General features: G+C 41.1%; 1 protein-coding gene across 2 annotated transcripts in view; it reads right to left on the reverse strand.

The window, feature by feature from the left end:
* The window catches only part of IGF2BP3 (insulin like growth factor 2 mRNA binding protein 3), a 112,849-nt gene that overhangs the window by 28,560 nt on the left and 70,600 nt on the right, over window positions 1-13,689 (reverse strand). For both annotated transcript variants that reach the window (XM_066318729.1, XM_066318739.1), the window contains 4 exons: window positions 5,976-6,260; window positions 3,678-3,812; window positions 2,988-3,110; window positions 425-560 (listed from right to left, as the gene is read on the reverse strand). In XM_066318729.1, coding sequence (XP_066174826.1) covers window positions 425-560; window positions 2,988-3,110; window positions 3,678-3,812; window positions 5,976-6,260 — 679 coding nt within the window. The remainder of the gene's footprint in view (window positions 1-424; window positions 561-2,987; window positions 3,111-3,677; window positions 3,813-5,975; window positions 6,261-13,689) is intronic.

The raw sequence follows: 13,689 nt of genomic DNA on the forward strand, positions 1-13,689 counted from the left end.
CAATCTAAATAAAGTTTTCAGTTCCTCCACTCAAAAATAAACCAGAAAAAGGCTCCATTAAAATAGCACACACAAATAAATAACCAAAATGCTTCCCCACACTCCCACAAATAAATAAGAGAGGCAACAGAAACGCTGCAACAGAAAATTCTGGTGTGATATTAGGGAAAAAAAAAAAGATCATGAGAGCAGTGAAACAGGGCACAGGCTGCCCAGAGACACTATGAGCTTTCTATCCATGGAAATGTTAAGGAGAAGACAGGTCCCTAAACAACCTCTTTTTACTTTGAAGTGGGGCCTACATCGAGCAAATGGGAGCCTACAGCCCCCACTGCTGGGCCAGGTGACCTCCAGGGGTCTCTGACACTCAAAATCCTTCTGTGGTTTCAGTCCCATAAGGAAGTCACACCCTAAGAAAACTCACATTCATAGCAGCAATATCATTTTCATAGGACTCCCTGATTTTCTTCATAATTTCTTCCTCAGCCTTGGCACAAGTTTCAATACTGCCTTTAACTGTAATGGTCCTTTCCGGATTATAGAGTGTCAAATCCTGCAATCTGCAAATGACACAGAAGCACAGTTAATTAGCAAACAAAGAAGATAATCCAGATTTATCATTTGAGTGCGACAACATCCAAGCCTGTTGAGTTTGCCCTCCAAAGACTGTAGTATCAGTAGGGGCTCATTAGCTCATTCATAGCAGGGCTCAGATAGAGCTCTCAGATAATCTGGAAAAACTCTGTCCTCGTAGGAAACACAACAAACGCTCAGTGCGAGGTTTGGCATGGGACGGTTGAGACACCAAGTGGAGCCACCACACTGTGATGAACACAGGGAGCTGCTGCAGGGCAGGGCAGCAATGTCCCACTTCACACCCCACACCAGCACTGCCAGCTGGAGGGGACTTCCTTCACACACAGGTTTTGGACACCCCGGAAGTAAGCTGCAAGAAACATTCTTTCCTTGAGAACTACAGTGTATTCCTTAAGGAACGGGGAGAAAAGCCCAGTCTCAGTGAGACTGCAGGAGAGCCTCCAAACCCTCAAAATGGGAAAAAGAAAATCTGTGTGCAAGTCAACAACTGCTGCTCAACACTAGTAACTCCTCAGGAACATAAAAGGGTGACAGCATTAAACCAGTGCTTTATTTGGCAACAAATGCTAACCTGCTGTGATAACATGGATTAAACACACTGGGAAGCCATGGCATATCCATGTACTGAGAAAAGCTAAAGGAGCGATGACAATGTCCAGAGCAAGATGCAGGAGTGAGGAAGCCCACGGCAGGAAGGAGAGGGGAAGCAGCACCCAAGGCCTTGCCTTCCTGCACAGCAGGCAGTGCGGCGACCTGCACATCTCCGCCAAGCAGTGGCAAAACACATCCAACTAAGCAGTCCTTAACTTTCCAGTGCCTGAGCACTGAAGTACTGCCTCAGGAAGGAAAGTGGTGGAAAACATCCCAGACAAGAGAGAAAACACTTCCCCAAACCAGCTGCCTTACTTTAAATTTATGGACAAGCTTACCAAAAAGCCTGAATGAAGAGCTCATGAAAAAGATTAACTAGGTATAGCAAAATCAATAGGCATCTATGCTCTCATTTATGTATTGATTACACCAGATGAATTCAGGGGGCTATTTTAGGCATAGTATGACAAATACAATCTTGAGGCCAAGATTTTAATGCAAATAAACCATTAACTCGCTAAATTAAAAAATACTCTGTAGCTGTTTACAGACAATGTGTTATTTGTGTCATCATCAATAAAGACAAGTGGATTTCATGGAATGAAGACAATTTTTTCATGTACACTGTACACATTTTCTCCCCTTTTAGCATTAATAGTCTGTGTACTGTTCGCAGACCAAATGTTTATGAGAACACATTTGAGAAAGCATGCTGGCCTTACAAAATCTGTTCGTGAAACACACTTATTTAGGTGCTTTTTCTCTATTTGATTTGTTTCTTCTTCCTTAGACTAATTCCATAAAAACACACCTTTAAGGAAGGCCTCAGATGCTTTCACGCAAAATTGTTTTCCTCTTTTTGAAGAGCCACATTTACTCCCAGCTCCCTTGTCCTCATTTGAGCTATTTCCTGCGGTACTTTTTTTGTCTCCTGCACGTATTCACACTTCTTCATACATCTTCATGTGTCTTCCAAGCCTTTTCCCTTTCCTACAGCCTGTAAGCCTAATTCTCACCCTTCCTGGCTAAAGCCAAATCCAGGATGCCTTCAAATGCTTGAAAGTTCATGCCAGAGCATTCATTATTCAGAACAGGAAGTTCTCTGAAGATATTACTCCAGGGTAAAACTACTATTGACTGCCAAGCTTCTACAGAGATGTTAATCTAATCAGTGATTTACAGATTTCCAGTAAAGGTGAAAACTCCTGTTTAATCCCAGCTAAACTTGAACAGGTCTTGGTTACCCTCACAAACTCAGACCAAAAGCTATTACTTTGCAGGAGATGAGCCAGTTAATTATAATTTGGCTGTTAGTGGTCAAGAGGGACAGAACTTCTATTAAAGATACCCTTTCCAATATTCAGTTGCTCTATTTCTTTCCCTCTAAGTCCAAAAACTTAATATACACCAGAAACTAAAATATCACTAATTTCACTCATTTTCATACATAGCTCAGAACTGATTCAGACTTATAGTTTCAACACTCATCATTACATATGGTGTAATATGTTAAAAACAACTGACACTTAAAATATAGTAGTCTAACACGGGCTCCACACTGCCTATGTTATTTTTAGGCTTGCTCTTGACTGAGTTTACAATGAAGACTCACTGTTTACATAAAAATTAACTGAGCTTAAGTAACAGTTTAATCCATATGATGGAAAGGCCTCTGAAGGGCTGTTATCTCAGCCTTCAACACACAGGGCGTTTTTCTAAGGACTCTGTACCTGTATGTCCTACAGCAGCATCGCTGCCATTTGACATCTCACCGAAAGGGTAGGTCACCAAAAACTTACGGCGATATTGTGATTTTAGTGTCTGTGTCCTGCTCAATTTTCTTCAGGTTTCTTCCTTCTTTGCCAATAAGTCGGCCGACAAAGTTGTTATGTGCCAGTATCTTCAAAGGAATTTCTTCTGTACTGTAATGGAAGTTATACCCAGTGAGACTTTTGGAGACCAGAGTACAAGCTTTTATGCGTGTTATGGACAAATTTTGTTTTCATAGAAATATCCACAACTCCCATTTGCATGTTTTCACTGGGTGCAGAATAAGCCTAGGTGCAATGGGCTTTTTCAGCACTATCACCTATAGCTTAATTGCAACATACCTTGAGCTAAATAAAGCTCAGACTGAAGTAGCAAGAGCTGTTGGGAGGGAAGAAATATATCGCAAAGCTTTTAGTGAGGGCTCACAACTTGTTATGTTCACTCTGACTAAAAGCTGTCAGTTGCTCAAAAGCTTCCATATCTGCTCTAGTTCACCTCAAAATCACAGCCAGACAATAACTGAAATCATAGAAGCACGCTGTGGCTAATTAAACAAGTAGACTGTCCTAAAAAACAAAATGTGTCAGTTCCTTTACCTACTTAGATACAGATAACAGCAAATATTCACTTGTTAACAGCTTTACAGACTACTTCTTTAAATGGAGCCAGTGAGAACTCAGAATTTTTAATGCCTCCACAATGAAATGCTTTTTACTCACAATTTAGTATCTTGAGCTTCCTTTTGCATGATCTCCATAATAATTTTACAAGCTGTTGAGCAGCCTTCAGGAGTTGAGTGGATGGTAATTGGTTTCTCAGCAGCACCTGCATTCTCTTTACGATGAATATCAATTCTTGAAAGAAAGAAAAACACTAACTGTAACCACATACTCTATAGTAAGCCTCATGTATTTCCAACTCTCATAAAACTAATTTATTCTGAGTTAACAGTGACTACTTATTAGTAGTTTAATTTTGAAAAGTTTACGACTAATTAAACATATCCTAAATACAAACTTGTGTGTATGAAAAGCCTCTCCTATCCTGATTTTACCAGCTAAACCCCACCTTTGTGGACACTGGGATCTCCTTTTCTTGGTAAACTCCCATCAAGATATTCAGGGGAGTTGTTAGATAGACAGCATGGTAAACCCCTGAAGATGACGTGTCATCAAGTTTTCCCAGTGTTCCATCTCCATCCCCACTGCTGCACCCAGAATGACTGTGCAGCTATAGGACAGTCAGGTTTTGTCCCATCTTGTTTTAAATACCTCAGCAGCAGAGTTTCCCAGCACTCCCCTGCTAGCAAGTGGCATGGTAGTTCTTTGCATCCATCCACAAGATTAGTTTCTTATCCTTTTCCAGCCTGATTTTGTCCTGATATTACCTTTACTCTGCTCTACCCTCTACCACCCTGAAAGTACTAGTCTTGTTCTAAAACAGACTCATGTAGCTCTAAGAATTTAGCAAAAATGAATTACGACCTGCATAAGGAAAATGCCTTGGATTTTTCCCTGCAGCTCACATATTCTTTCCACCTCTGCTTTTTGTTTTTACCCCCTTTCACATGTAATAGCTGTTTCCTAACTGAAACAATCATGCTGCTTTCGAAGAAGCCCCTTTATTTTTGCAGTTCTTACAAGTATTGAAAACTCATTTTGTTTCACAATGCAGCATTTTCCAAGAAACCCATGGCAATCCTTGGTGGAACTGAAAGTAGATGAAATCTCTTTTTTTTTTTTCATCCCCAAACCAACAAAAACATCATTCTCAATGTCGCGTATCTGCAAAGTTAGCAACCTGCAATTATTTCTGCTCTGCCCATCCTTCTTTTAGATATAAAAGCTTTTCTTATGCCAATCTTCCAGGATTTTTATAGTCCAAGAATCAGGTGTTTTATAAATCACCTTAAAAATTGGTTACCCATAGAAAAATTACAACCAAGTGCTCTCAGGACACTGCAAATCTCTTAAACCGGTGTTGTTAAACACACTAAATAGTCTCCTGGGTTACATCACGTTAATGAGAGGTTGGAAGGAGCATCATGATAATCCTGGGTTTGGGGAGGGGAGAAAACCTGTTTGTTGGGGGTTGGGGTGTAATTAAAGAGGAGTCCCTTATCTTCATTAACTACTCTCAAAACAGAGGCTCCCACCCATCCACCCTCATTCCCCTCACACACAGCTCATTCCCAGCTCCTGCCTGCTGCAAATGCAGAGCTGGGGGCTCCTGCCAGTGGGCTGCTGAAGGCAACATTTTAATTCTCTGCTTTTAGGGGTATCCTTGAAAAATTCTTGGAATGAGAACCCCACCTCCCTCTGCATCTGTGCTGAGCTCTTCCTTGTGGGTAGGGATTTAAAATGCACTGGAAACAATCTCTTCCAGCATCTCTAGACCCCGGTGCTCTAAGCTTCTTAGGTCACTTAGCAGCTTGCTTTTTGCCTCCCATGCATTTCCTTAATCTATGTTTCGGTGTGCTCTGCAACTTGATAGCAACAAATGTATACTCCAGAAACAGAAGGAGGTAAGGTGTAAGAAGTAGTGAGAAAACATAAAGAGGTTCTTTGTTTAGGGTTTTTTGCCCCCTCACATTTTCAATTGACAACATTTACAAATCCTAAAAATGCTCTAATCAAACTAAAACTAGAATAAACACTTGAAGGCTTGGATACATCACCACACCGACTGTGTGTGCCCCAGAACATCATACTACAGCTCTTCTAGTTTCACTTTTTGTGCCAGAACTATATTAGTACATCTGTAAGCAAAACTCTCCCACAGAGTACCATCCTGCTAACACCCCTGCTTTAAAGGGGTTTTAAAAAGTCAGCTAGCATTTGAACATGTGTCAAGGACAGAATCCAGTCCTTAACTAAATCTTGCAGAATATTTCCTGTTCTCCGTTATCTTCATTTGCTCTCTGACCATGCAGATTAGTAACGAGGTTTTACAAATTCCTCTTTACACGAGCAGCAATGGCACAACATTAAACCCATCAGTATTGTAAAATAACTTACTTGGACTGTGTCTGCTTGGTAATGTTTCTGATTGTTGCTCCTTCTTTCCCGATGATGGCTCCCACAAACTGTGTGGGGACCAGCATCCGCAGAGGAACGTCCGACTGCGGTTTCTGCCGCGTGGTTGCGCCGGGCGACCCTTGCCTGGGAGGACCCCTCTGGCCAAATCCACGTCTTCCCTGGGGGTGTTGTTGTGGAGGTTGCTGGGCTGCCATTTCATCAGGGATGTATGCAACTTTCAAGGAGTAGTTTTCAAGCTGAAACCCGTTCAGTTTTTCTATTGCTCTGTTTATTTGGAAGGGGGAGGAGAGAGGAGATTAAAAAAAAACCCGAGGAGCACACGCAGGTTCTCACGAAATGACAAGTTATTCAGATGTAGGCTCCTGTCCTTTCTAACTTGCATGGTGAAACTAAAAACTCATTCCAAGATGAAAAGTTACATTTGAAATCCTTCAGCCAAGATTTTGATTACACAAAGTCACCATATTAAGAACTACAAGTTAGCTCTTGCTTGTTCTGGGCTTCTATGCACTTTAAAGGTTTTGCTGCTCCAACCCTATCAGCAAAACCTCACAGGAGAGAGAGCTTAGACACTCAAAAGCATTCTTTTGCCTGATTTAATTTAAATCAATTTCCCAAATAGAATTAAAGCTGCACCAGAGGGAAAACTTTTTAGCTGCTATCACAGCACCTTCATTAGGGTTTTTGCCAGCACAGCTATTTGGCTGGAGTTTTTGCAATAACTGATATAGCTGTGACAGGAATGTAAAAAAAACTTCCACATTTATATTAAAGAGAGCACCTTCACCTCAGCAGGAAAGGAAGCACTCAAAGCCAGTCAGTGGCATCCGAAATGCCCCTTAGACTGCAACAGCATCTTGGAACTTACTAATTAGTCATGTTGTAGATAGGTTTAAAAGTTAACAAAAAATTAAAGCCCCATGTCTATGTTAAACTCTCCATAAAAGCAAAGTTGTTAGAAGGCAGCTAAAATGCTGATTCAACTTCTCGTATTCTTTTAGTTAAGCATCACAGAGAGATGCTGCCCAAATGTACACAACCCCCTCACAAAACCTCCTGGCCACTCAGCATTCCCTCTGCTCAGTCCTAACACAGCACAACTCTGCAGGCCAACCTGACCTGCTCTTGGGTCTCCTCTTCACAGGAGGAACACAACTCAACTTAGAAATGACAAATTTCCAGAAAGTAGAACACCTTCCACTCACAAACAGGGTGGACTCAATATGACTGAATACCCAGCAAACAGTAGGAATAATTGAGCTACATGCAACACATCAGTAAACCAGTGGTATAAAATAAACACATTTGCTCAAAAGAGGCATTTCAAGTTTTGCTACAGCAAGTATTACTATTCAGATCGTCAGTAACATACTGATCACTGAAATATGCACTGATTTGGGATAGCTTATAAATGCCAGACTTAATATTGAACCAAAGGTTACTAACAGATTTTCTTTAAAAACAAAATTTAAATTAAAGGCAGTAGCGGGATGGAGGGAGTCTCCACTTTTAAATAAAGAACTCAAAAATATTTTCATTAAAATGCTCAAACTATCATATGCTCTGGAGCAAGGCCTCTGAATTGAGAAATTTAACACAGCCTCTCCATTCATGTATATTTGCAGGATACTGCTGCCAGTTTAACCAAACATTAGCCTCAGCAACACTTTTACTCTTGCCTCTACTACACAGATAAAGGATGATAATAGCCAATTCCCTATATTTTCAAGGCCAGTTCAGTGAAAAGTACTATTTGTCCCCTGGGTGTCCCATCTGACAGTCTGGGTCACAAGCAGCTGTTGAAACTCAGATAAGAAGTAGTATTTGGGGACTGAGGATAACAGGTCTCTCATCTCCCAGAGGTTGAGCCAGCATCCTCAAAATACTCCAGTCAGACAGTAAAGAGCTTATGAGAAAACAAGTAATTTGTGTCTTTGGAACAATGTTTAATAAGGGCTGATAATAAATAAGGCCCAAGGCAATGCCAATGAACAAAGAAAGCAAAATATTGAATAACTGATCACTGTTCATTAAATACTTCTGTTAACCAAATGAGACACAGGTCCGTTGGGAATCGGGCAGGAGTGTAATTACTCCATAACAGAAGAATCCTTTACAGCAAGTAAGAAAAGAACTGGATTAAAATTTGGCGAGGTTATTTCAGAGCTGACATTTTTAAACTTTTACTCCATGGACTTTGAAGAGCATTTTATTACACAATAAAACAGTTTTACAAAGCAGTAAGAGCAGTGAGCAGACTAGTGAGACTTGGGTTTCTATGGATTTGTCTCAATTTTCAGCCTCTGCATAGATTTCCAATGTCTGAAAGGCATTTCAGTGAAGTCTCTCTCTCTCTCTCTGGGCATCATATTTGGAAAAGGGATTTGGGACCTTTTTAATACATCCTGAACATGCTAATTTCTTGTTGGTTGCATATCCAAGACCTCTCTTTCTAGGCTGAGTTTCACTGAAATCAACCAGAAAGCTGAATTGCTACCAGGAAGGGAATCAGCACTGTCAGACCATCCAGTTGCACAAGCCCTGTTTCTTTTGGAATCAAACATCAAGATGTTGGAACAATGACCACCAACAATTTTGCAGATTTGCTGATAGGCTCCAGATTAACGTCCATCCCAACTCATTTTCCTCCACACATTTATTTGGCAATTCAGACATTGCTTCTTTCCCAAAATGCACCAGCCTCCTCCGTCTTTAAAGCATCTTGGACCAGAATTCCAGCATTAACCTAAAACCTGACAGTATATCAGTGCACCAGACCTCTCATTCTTCCTTAAAAGTGGTTGGGAAAGGAAAGACTAGGCTTATTGCTTGCAACCAGGCTTCATACCTATCATGGTTTCACAACAAACACTTTACAGCAACAAACATATACATATATATATATGCACTATATTTTCCTGGAAAGGTTGGAATTTTTCTTCTTAATAACAATTTATAAATTGCTAAATGGTTCCGTATACCTATATGTACCTTAAATTCAAAGCAAACTGAGAAAAGTTCATTTGCCATTGTGGAAAATTAATTATGTCAGCAGTGAACAATCTCTGGCCACCAAAGCCATATGATGATATGGAAAAATAACACACTAATTCACCCTGTGAGGCACTGAGTTCTCCATATTTTATAGCCTGACTTGTTTTATAATTTGATTTGTTCAAGGGATGGGAAGCCAGAAGACAAATCAGTAATTAAATGCTGATTTTTCAAGCCTTTTGTGGAACTGGAATTTCCTGGGTACATGGTCCCATACTCTACACTCTTTTGGGTACACACAGTGGAATGCCAACATAAGTGATTTACAGTGGATGTAGCACTTACACGGTTCTAGTGCATTTCTTACAGAGGAAAAAATTCCAGCTTTTGAAAGGTCCCTTTGGCTGTTGATTCTGGCCTCCACATTCCAATATTTGACAATTTTCACTAAGTTTTTTAAGTATTGTCATACCCTTTTCTTCAGCTGTTCTGGACTCATTTTTATCAATTTTGTGGCACAAAACATAGGGCTTGATTTAGGCAATGGGATAACTCAGCAGCCTTTCAGCACCATAACAAGTTCCATTTTAGAGGCATCTAGACACTGCTTTGGGAGCTGGAGAGACAGATGTGTAAGAAAATCCACAAAGAGACAAGTGGTTAAGAACTGTCTTCTAGATGGATGCAAAATTCCTGTAAAACAGCATCTAGGACAGCACTTGCTATTAAGAGAGGCATCCTTGCCCTCGGGGGAAGTCTGAGCCTCAGCTAAAAGCAAGTGCCCAGTTCTCCACAGCACTGGGGACATCAGCTTCAGGCAAAGCTATTGCCATTGCTGCAGTCCAGCAAGCACAGGTTACATGGAGCTGCTTCTGTAAAGCACACACTCTCATTGACTGACCACCAGGAGAACTCCAGGACACAGCAACACCACCTCTGCCTTCCCAAGTCCTGAGGGGGGTCTCCTCCCATGACCACAAGTTAATAAAGGCCATGCACACTGTATCTGTCAGGGAGCACTGCTGAAACAATGCAAAAACCATCTTTTACATGGAGGCTAAAAGCCTAAACAGAGACTAAATGAGGACAAAGATGGAGAAAAATTCAGTCAACTGATCAATTAAGAGGTGCCCTCCTCCCAGAAGTCATCCTTTAAAATTTATATTTAGTAGAAATGGAAAATGTTTCCACTTCACACACCAACGAGAGCTGGTACACTTCTCAGCATAGTTCAGAATTTTTTAATAAAATGAATTCATTAAGAGACTGCAGCAACTACTGTCCATGCATTGATAAGATGGATAGCAGCCTGGCTTATGTTCATGTGACACCTGCTCTGCTGAAGTAAGAGTTCCCACATAAAAATGAGACCTTTAAACAAGTATTCTGTAAACTAGTCACCTGAGTTTTTCCCCATCAAAATGACATCTTACCACCGTCCTCTCATGAGCTCCCTACAAGAAGGTGCTTGCCAAGCCTTCTCCCTTTTGATGCTAGTGGAGGTTAAACACCCTAGATAAATTATTACAGTAAAAGCACCAAATCTTTTTGCTGGAAATCATTCTTCCACTGATAGCATGATGACACTAAGCACTAGAAGGACAACATATTTCACTCCCACATGCAGCTTTTACGTACACCACTTTTCTTTTTTCTTCCGTGAACAAACATAATTGCATGTGAGAAGACAGACATGCATGGCAAATTTTCTTTAGGTTTCATAAGTACTTCTGAAAACAAAACCAAAACAAAATCTAAGCCTATAATACACCAGTGAATTTTCAGTATTATCATTCATATGGCAACATTAGCCCTGACCCACAATGGCATGTATTAGTTACATGAACCTCCATTCATTCAAGGATACATATTGAATGTGTGCTTCATTGAAAGCATAATAAATTTTTTTTGTAAGTATTCTGATTAAGAGGTGATCACTAGTGGACTTACAAAATCCTGGGTAGAGCTAAATCCTGTAGCATGCACTAGACCCCTACATACTGGAACCTTTCGGGGAGGGAAAGAGAAGGTGGTATAACTCTTCAGGACAGCAGCCATAATTTAGGTGACAGCCCATCACAAGTACACAGTCACCATGTCCTGCTGGTTGCAGTCAGGGATTGATATACAGAGAAGAGGGGTTGTCTTTTGGCAAGCATGGCCCAAGCTGCCTCAGCACCTGCATGCAGCTAGTTGGGTTGTGCAGGGCTAACCACAGGCTCCAGACTCTGTCCCTCACCCTCTCCTCTCTTCCAAACACTCTACCACCCACCCACAACATTCAGTAATTGCCTGTGCCACAGCAGTGCACACACTTAGTAAAGCCCTCTGCAGTTTCTGGAAACGAAAGCAGCAGGGGCAGTTTGAGAGGTGGAACAAATCTCTCCTCCTCTACTTGCAGGAGAGGTGTCAGAGCTGGTAGTGCCAGCTTTCTTTCTTTTGAGAACTTGGTGGTTTTCCACGGTGCACACATTGCTCTGCACACCCCTCCACAATGCTCCTGGGCTGCCAAAAAGTACCTGATCTGCCGTGCTGCCTCCCTTGCTCTAGCCACACTGGCCAGAAGTAGCTTCCTGCTTTTTCTGACAAGACAGGCTGTGCTTCTTCAGCTAGGAAAGAGGCACCACTACAACGAGTCAAAGACCGAGACCTCTGTGACTTCCAGCTAGAAGTGTGCACTTCTGTGCACATCTCAGATTTTGGGTGCTCTGTGCTCTACACATTCTTAAAAAGGCTGCAGCAGTCTTCAGTGTTTTCATTTTCCAAGTTAATTTTGGATCCAGACCTGAATTGAACATGCCACAACTGTAGTACCAGCCTAGAGGAAAAAAATTCTACCACAACTGCTTAGATTTGCAAGACAGAAGGCAGCTCAGTTTCCCAGCTGGGTGGAACCACAAGTTTTGTTCAAAAGTACTGTCCTCCAAGCAATGCATACCACACTTGCTTAGAACTGCTTATCGAAAGTATCTCCAGATTGTGTTACAGCACCCTCACCACACACTGCCAGTACACACTCCAACAGTCATGGCAATGCCATATAGATATCCAGCAGGGAAGTAGCTGACTTTGCATGTTCTGTCAGCCAACACTACTGTGAGGTTAGTGTGTGCATTACAGGAAGTACAGAAGAGGTGCAGTTAGAACTAGGGCCCCACTGTATGTGGCAGCACAAAAATTTTCATGTCGCAATGTTTGATCCAAAAGTCATGGTAAAGAGCATCATTTACCCTAAAGAGCTAAATACCAAACTACAAAACTTCTTACCAGCTGCTGACTCTTCACAACCCTAAACAGCTTTCGATAAAGTCAGTTCTTGTTACTGCAGGTCCTGCATAAGATGACCAGCACTGCCTTTATCAGCTATCAGCACTTGCACACTGCTCCCTCTCTCTCCACTGCCACTGCTGTCCCCCACAGCCACTTCCAAGCAGCAAAGCTGGGTCAAGTCTGGGAAAACCACTGCACTGAAACAGCACTGAAGTCACTATGGAAAACCCACACATACGCAGGTCCCGTAGCCTTCATTCCAATTTCCTGTGGCTTTTTTTCCTCAAAAATACCTTGATCTAGCCCATTTTCCTACGGGTTTCTAAATAGTTGCCAGGTCACCTCCCAAACTCAGACAATCTGAGCTAACATTTTTTGTACATGATATGGACTCATCTGCTTAGAAAACCTTTGTCCATGTGAAACCATTCACAAATGCAAATCAATGCTCCTCCACTTGCCCTGCCCATTCCAAGGAGCCAAACTGCCATCATTCAACCTGTATTGCTTCAGCTCCCCACAACATCCACGCTGCATGTCTGTTTGCCTGCTTCAGACTCAAGAGGTTCTCAGTTATTGTCACATGGTTTCTTACGAAAAAGAAAAATTATCTCAGACACTTCTTTACAGTCTTTGCTAATCCCAGCACTTCCTCGGGATTGATCTTAAAATTTAGCAAGTAGAGTTGGGGGAGAAACTGCTGTTTTCATCTTAAGAAGGGAGTGCACAAGTCCAGGAACTCACATCATAGATGACAGCTAAAAAAAAAAAGTCATACTTCTTTCCATGGTAATTTTAGTACTTTCCTCTCATATTTTTGAAAGAGAAACTGGCACATGTAGTGTTAATCTGTAACATTGCACCATAAATTTTTTTAGAACTAGAAATACAGCCTTTCTTAATTGCTGGGCAACAGAATCAAAAGCAACAGAAGAACCTGAAGAACTTGTTAGAACAATTCGGGTTTTGAGGAAAGTTAAATAGTGAATTCAAGGAAAACACCATTTCCTTCAGCTCCAGTGTACACAGGAGATACCACTGACACAAGTTTCCCATCACATTTGTTTACAATACACTTACAAGTAACCTAATGCTTTGAAAGATTAAATACATGTGTTGCATTCAAGTTATGCACAGATCATAATTACTTAATTATATGTACAAATATTATTTCATTTGTAATTTTGAATTAATGCATACCATAAGCACACTCCGCATCTTAACTGCTGGTTTTAGTTCGCCACAAGGTGGCAGAAATTTCAAAGTTAAAATACAAAGATCGTTGTAGGCTGTTTCATGAGTTTGGTTTTGTTAAAACTGCTATGACTAGAAAGAGAAGTATGTTTATGTCGCCAGGTTAAAACTTAAGGACCACACAAGTCCTTTTTTTGTGGTAGAAAAGCAAAATTAAACCTTTAGCACAGTACAT

Source organism: Sylvia atricapilla, chromosome 1 (genome assembly GCF_009819655.1).
Source record: "Sylvia atricapilla isolate bSylAtr1 chromosome 1, bSylAtr1.pri, whole genome shotgun sequence".
NCBI lineage: Eukaryota > Metazoa > Chordata > Aves > Passeriformes > Sylviidae > Sylvia > Sylvia atricapilla.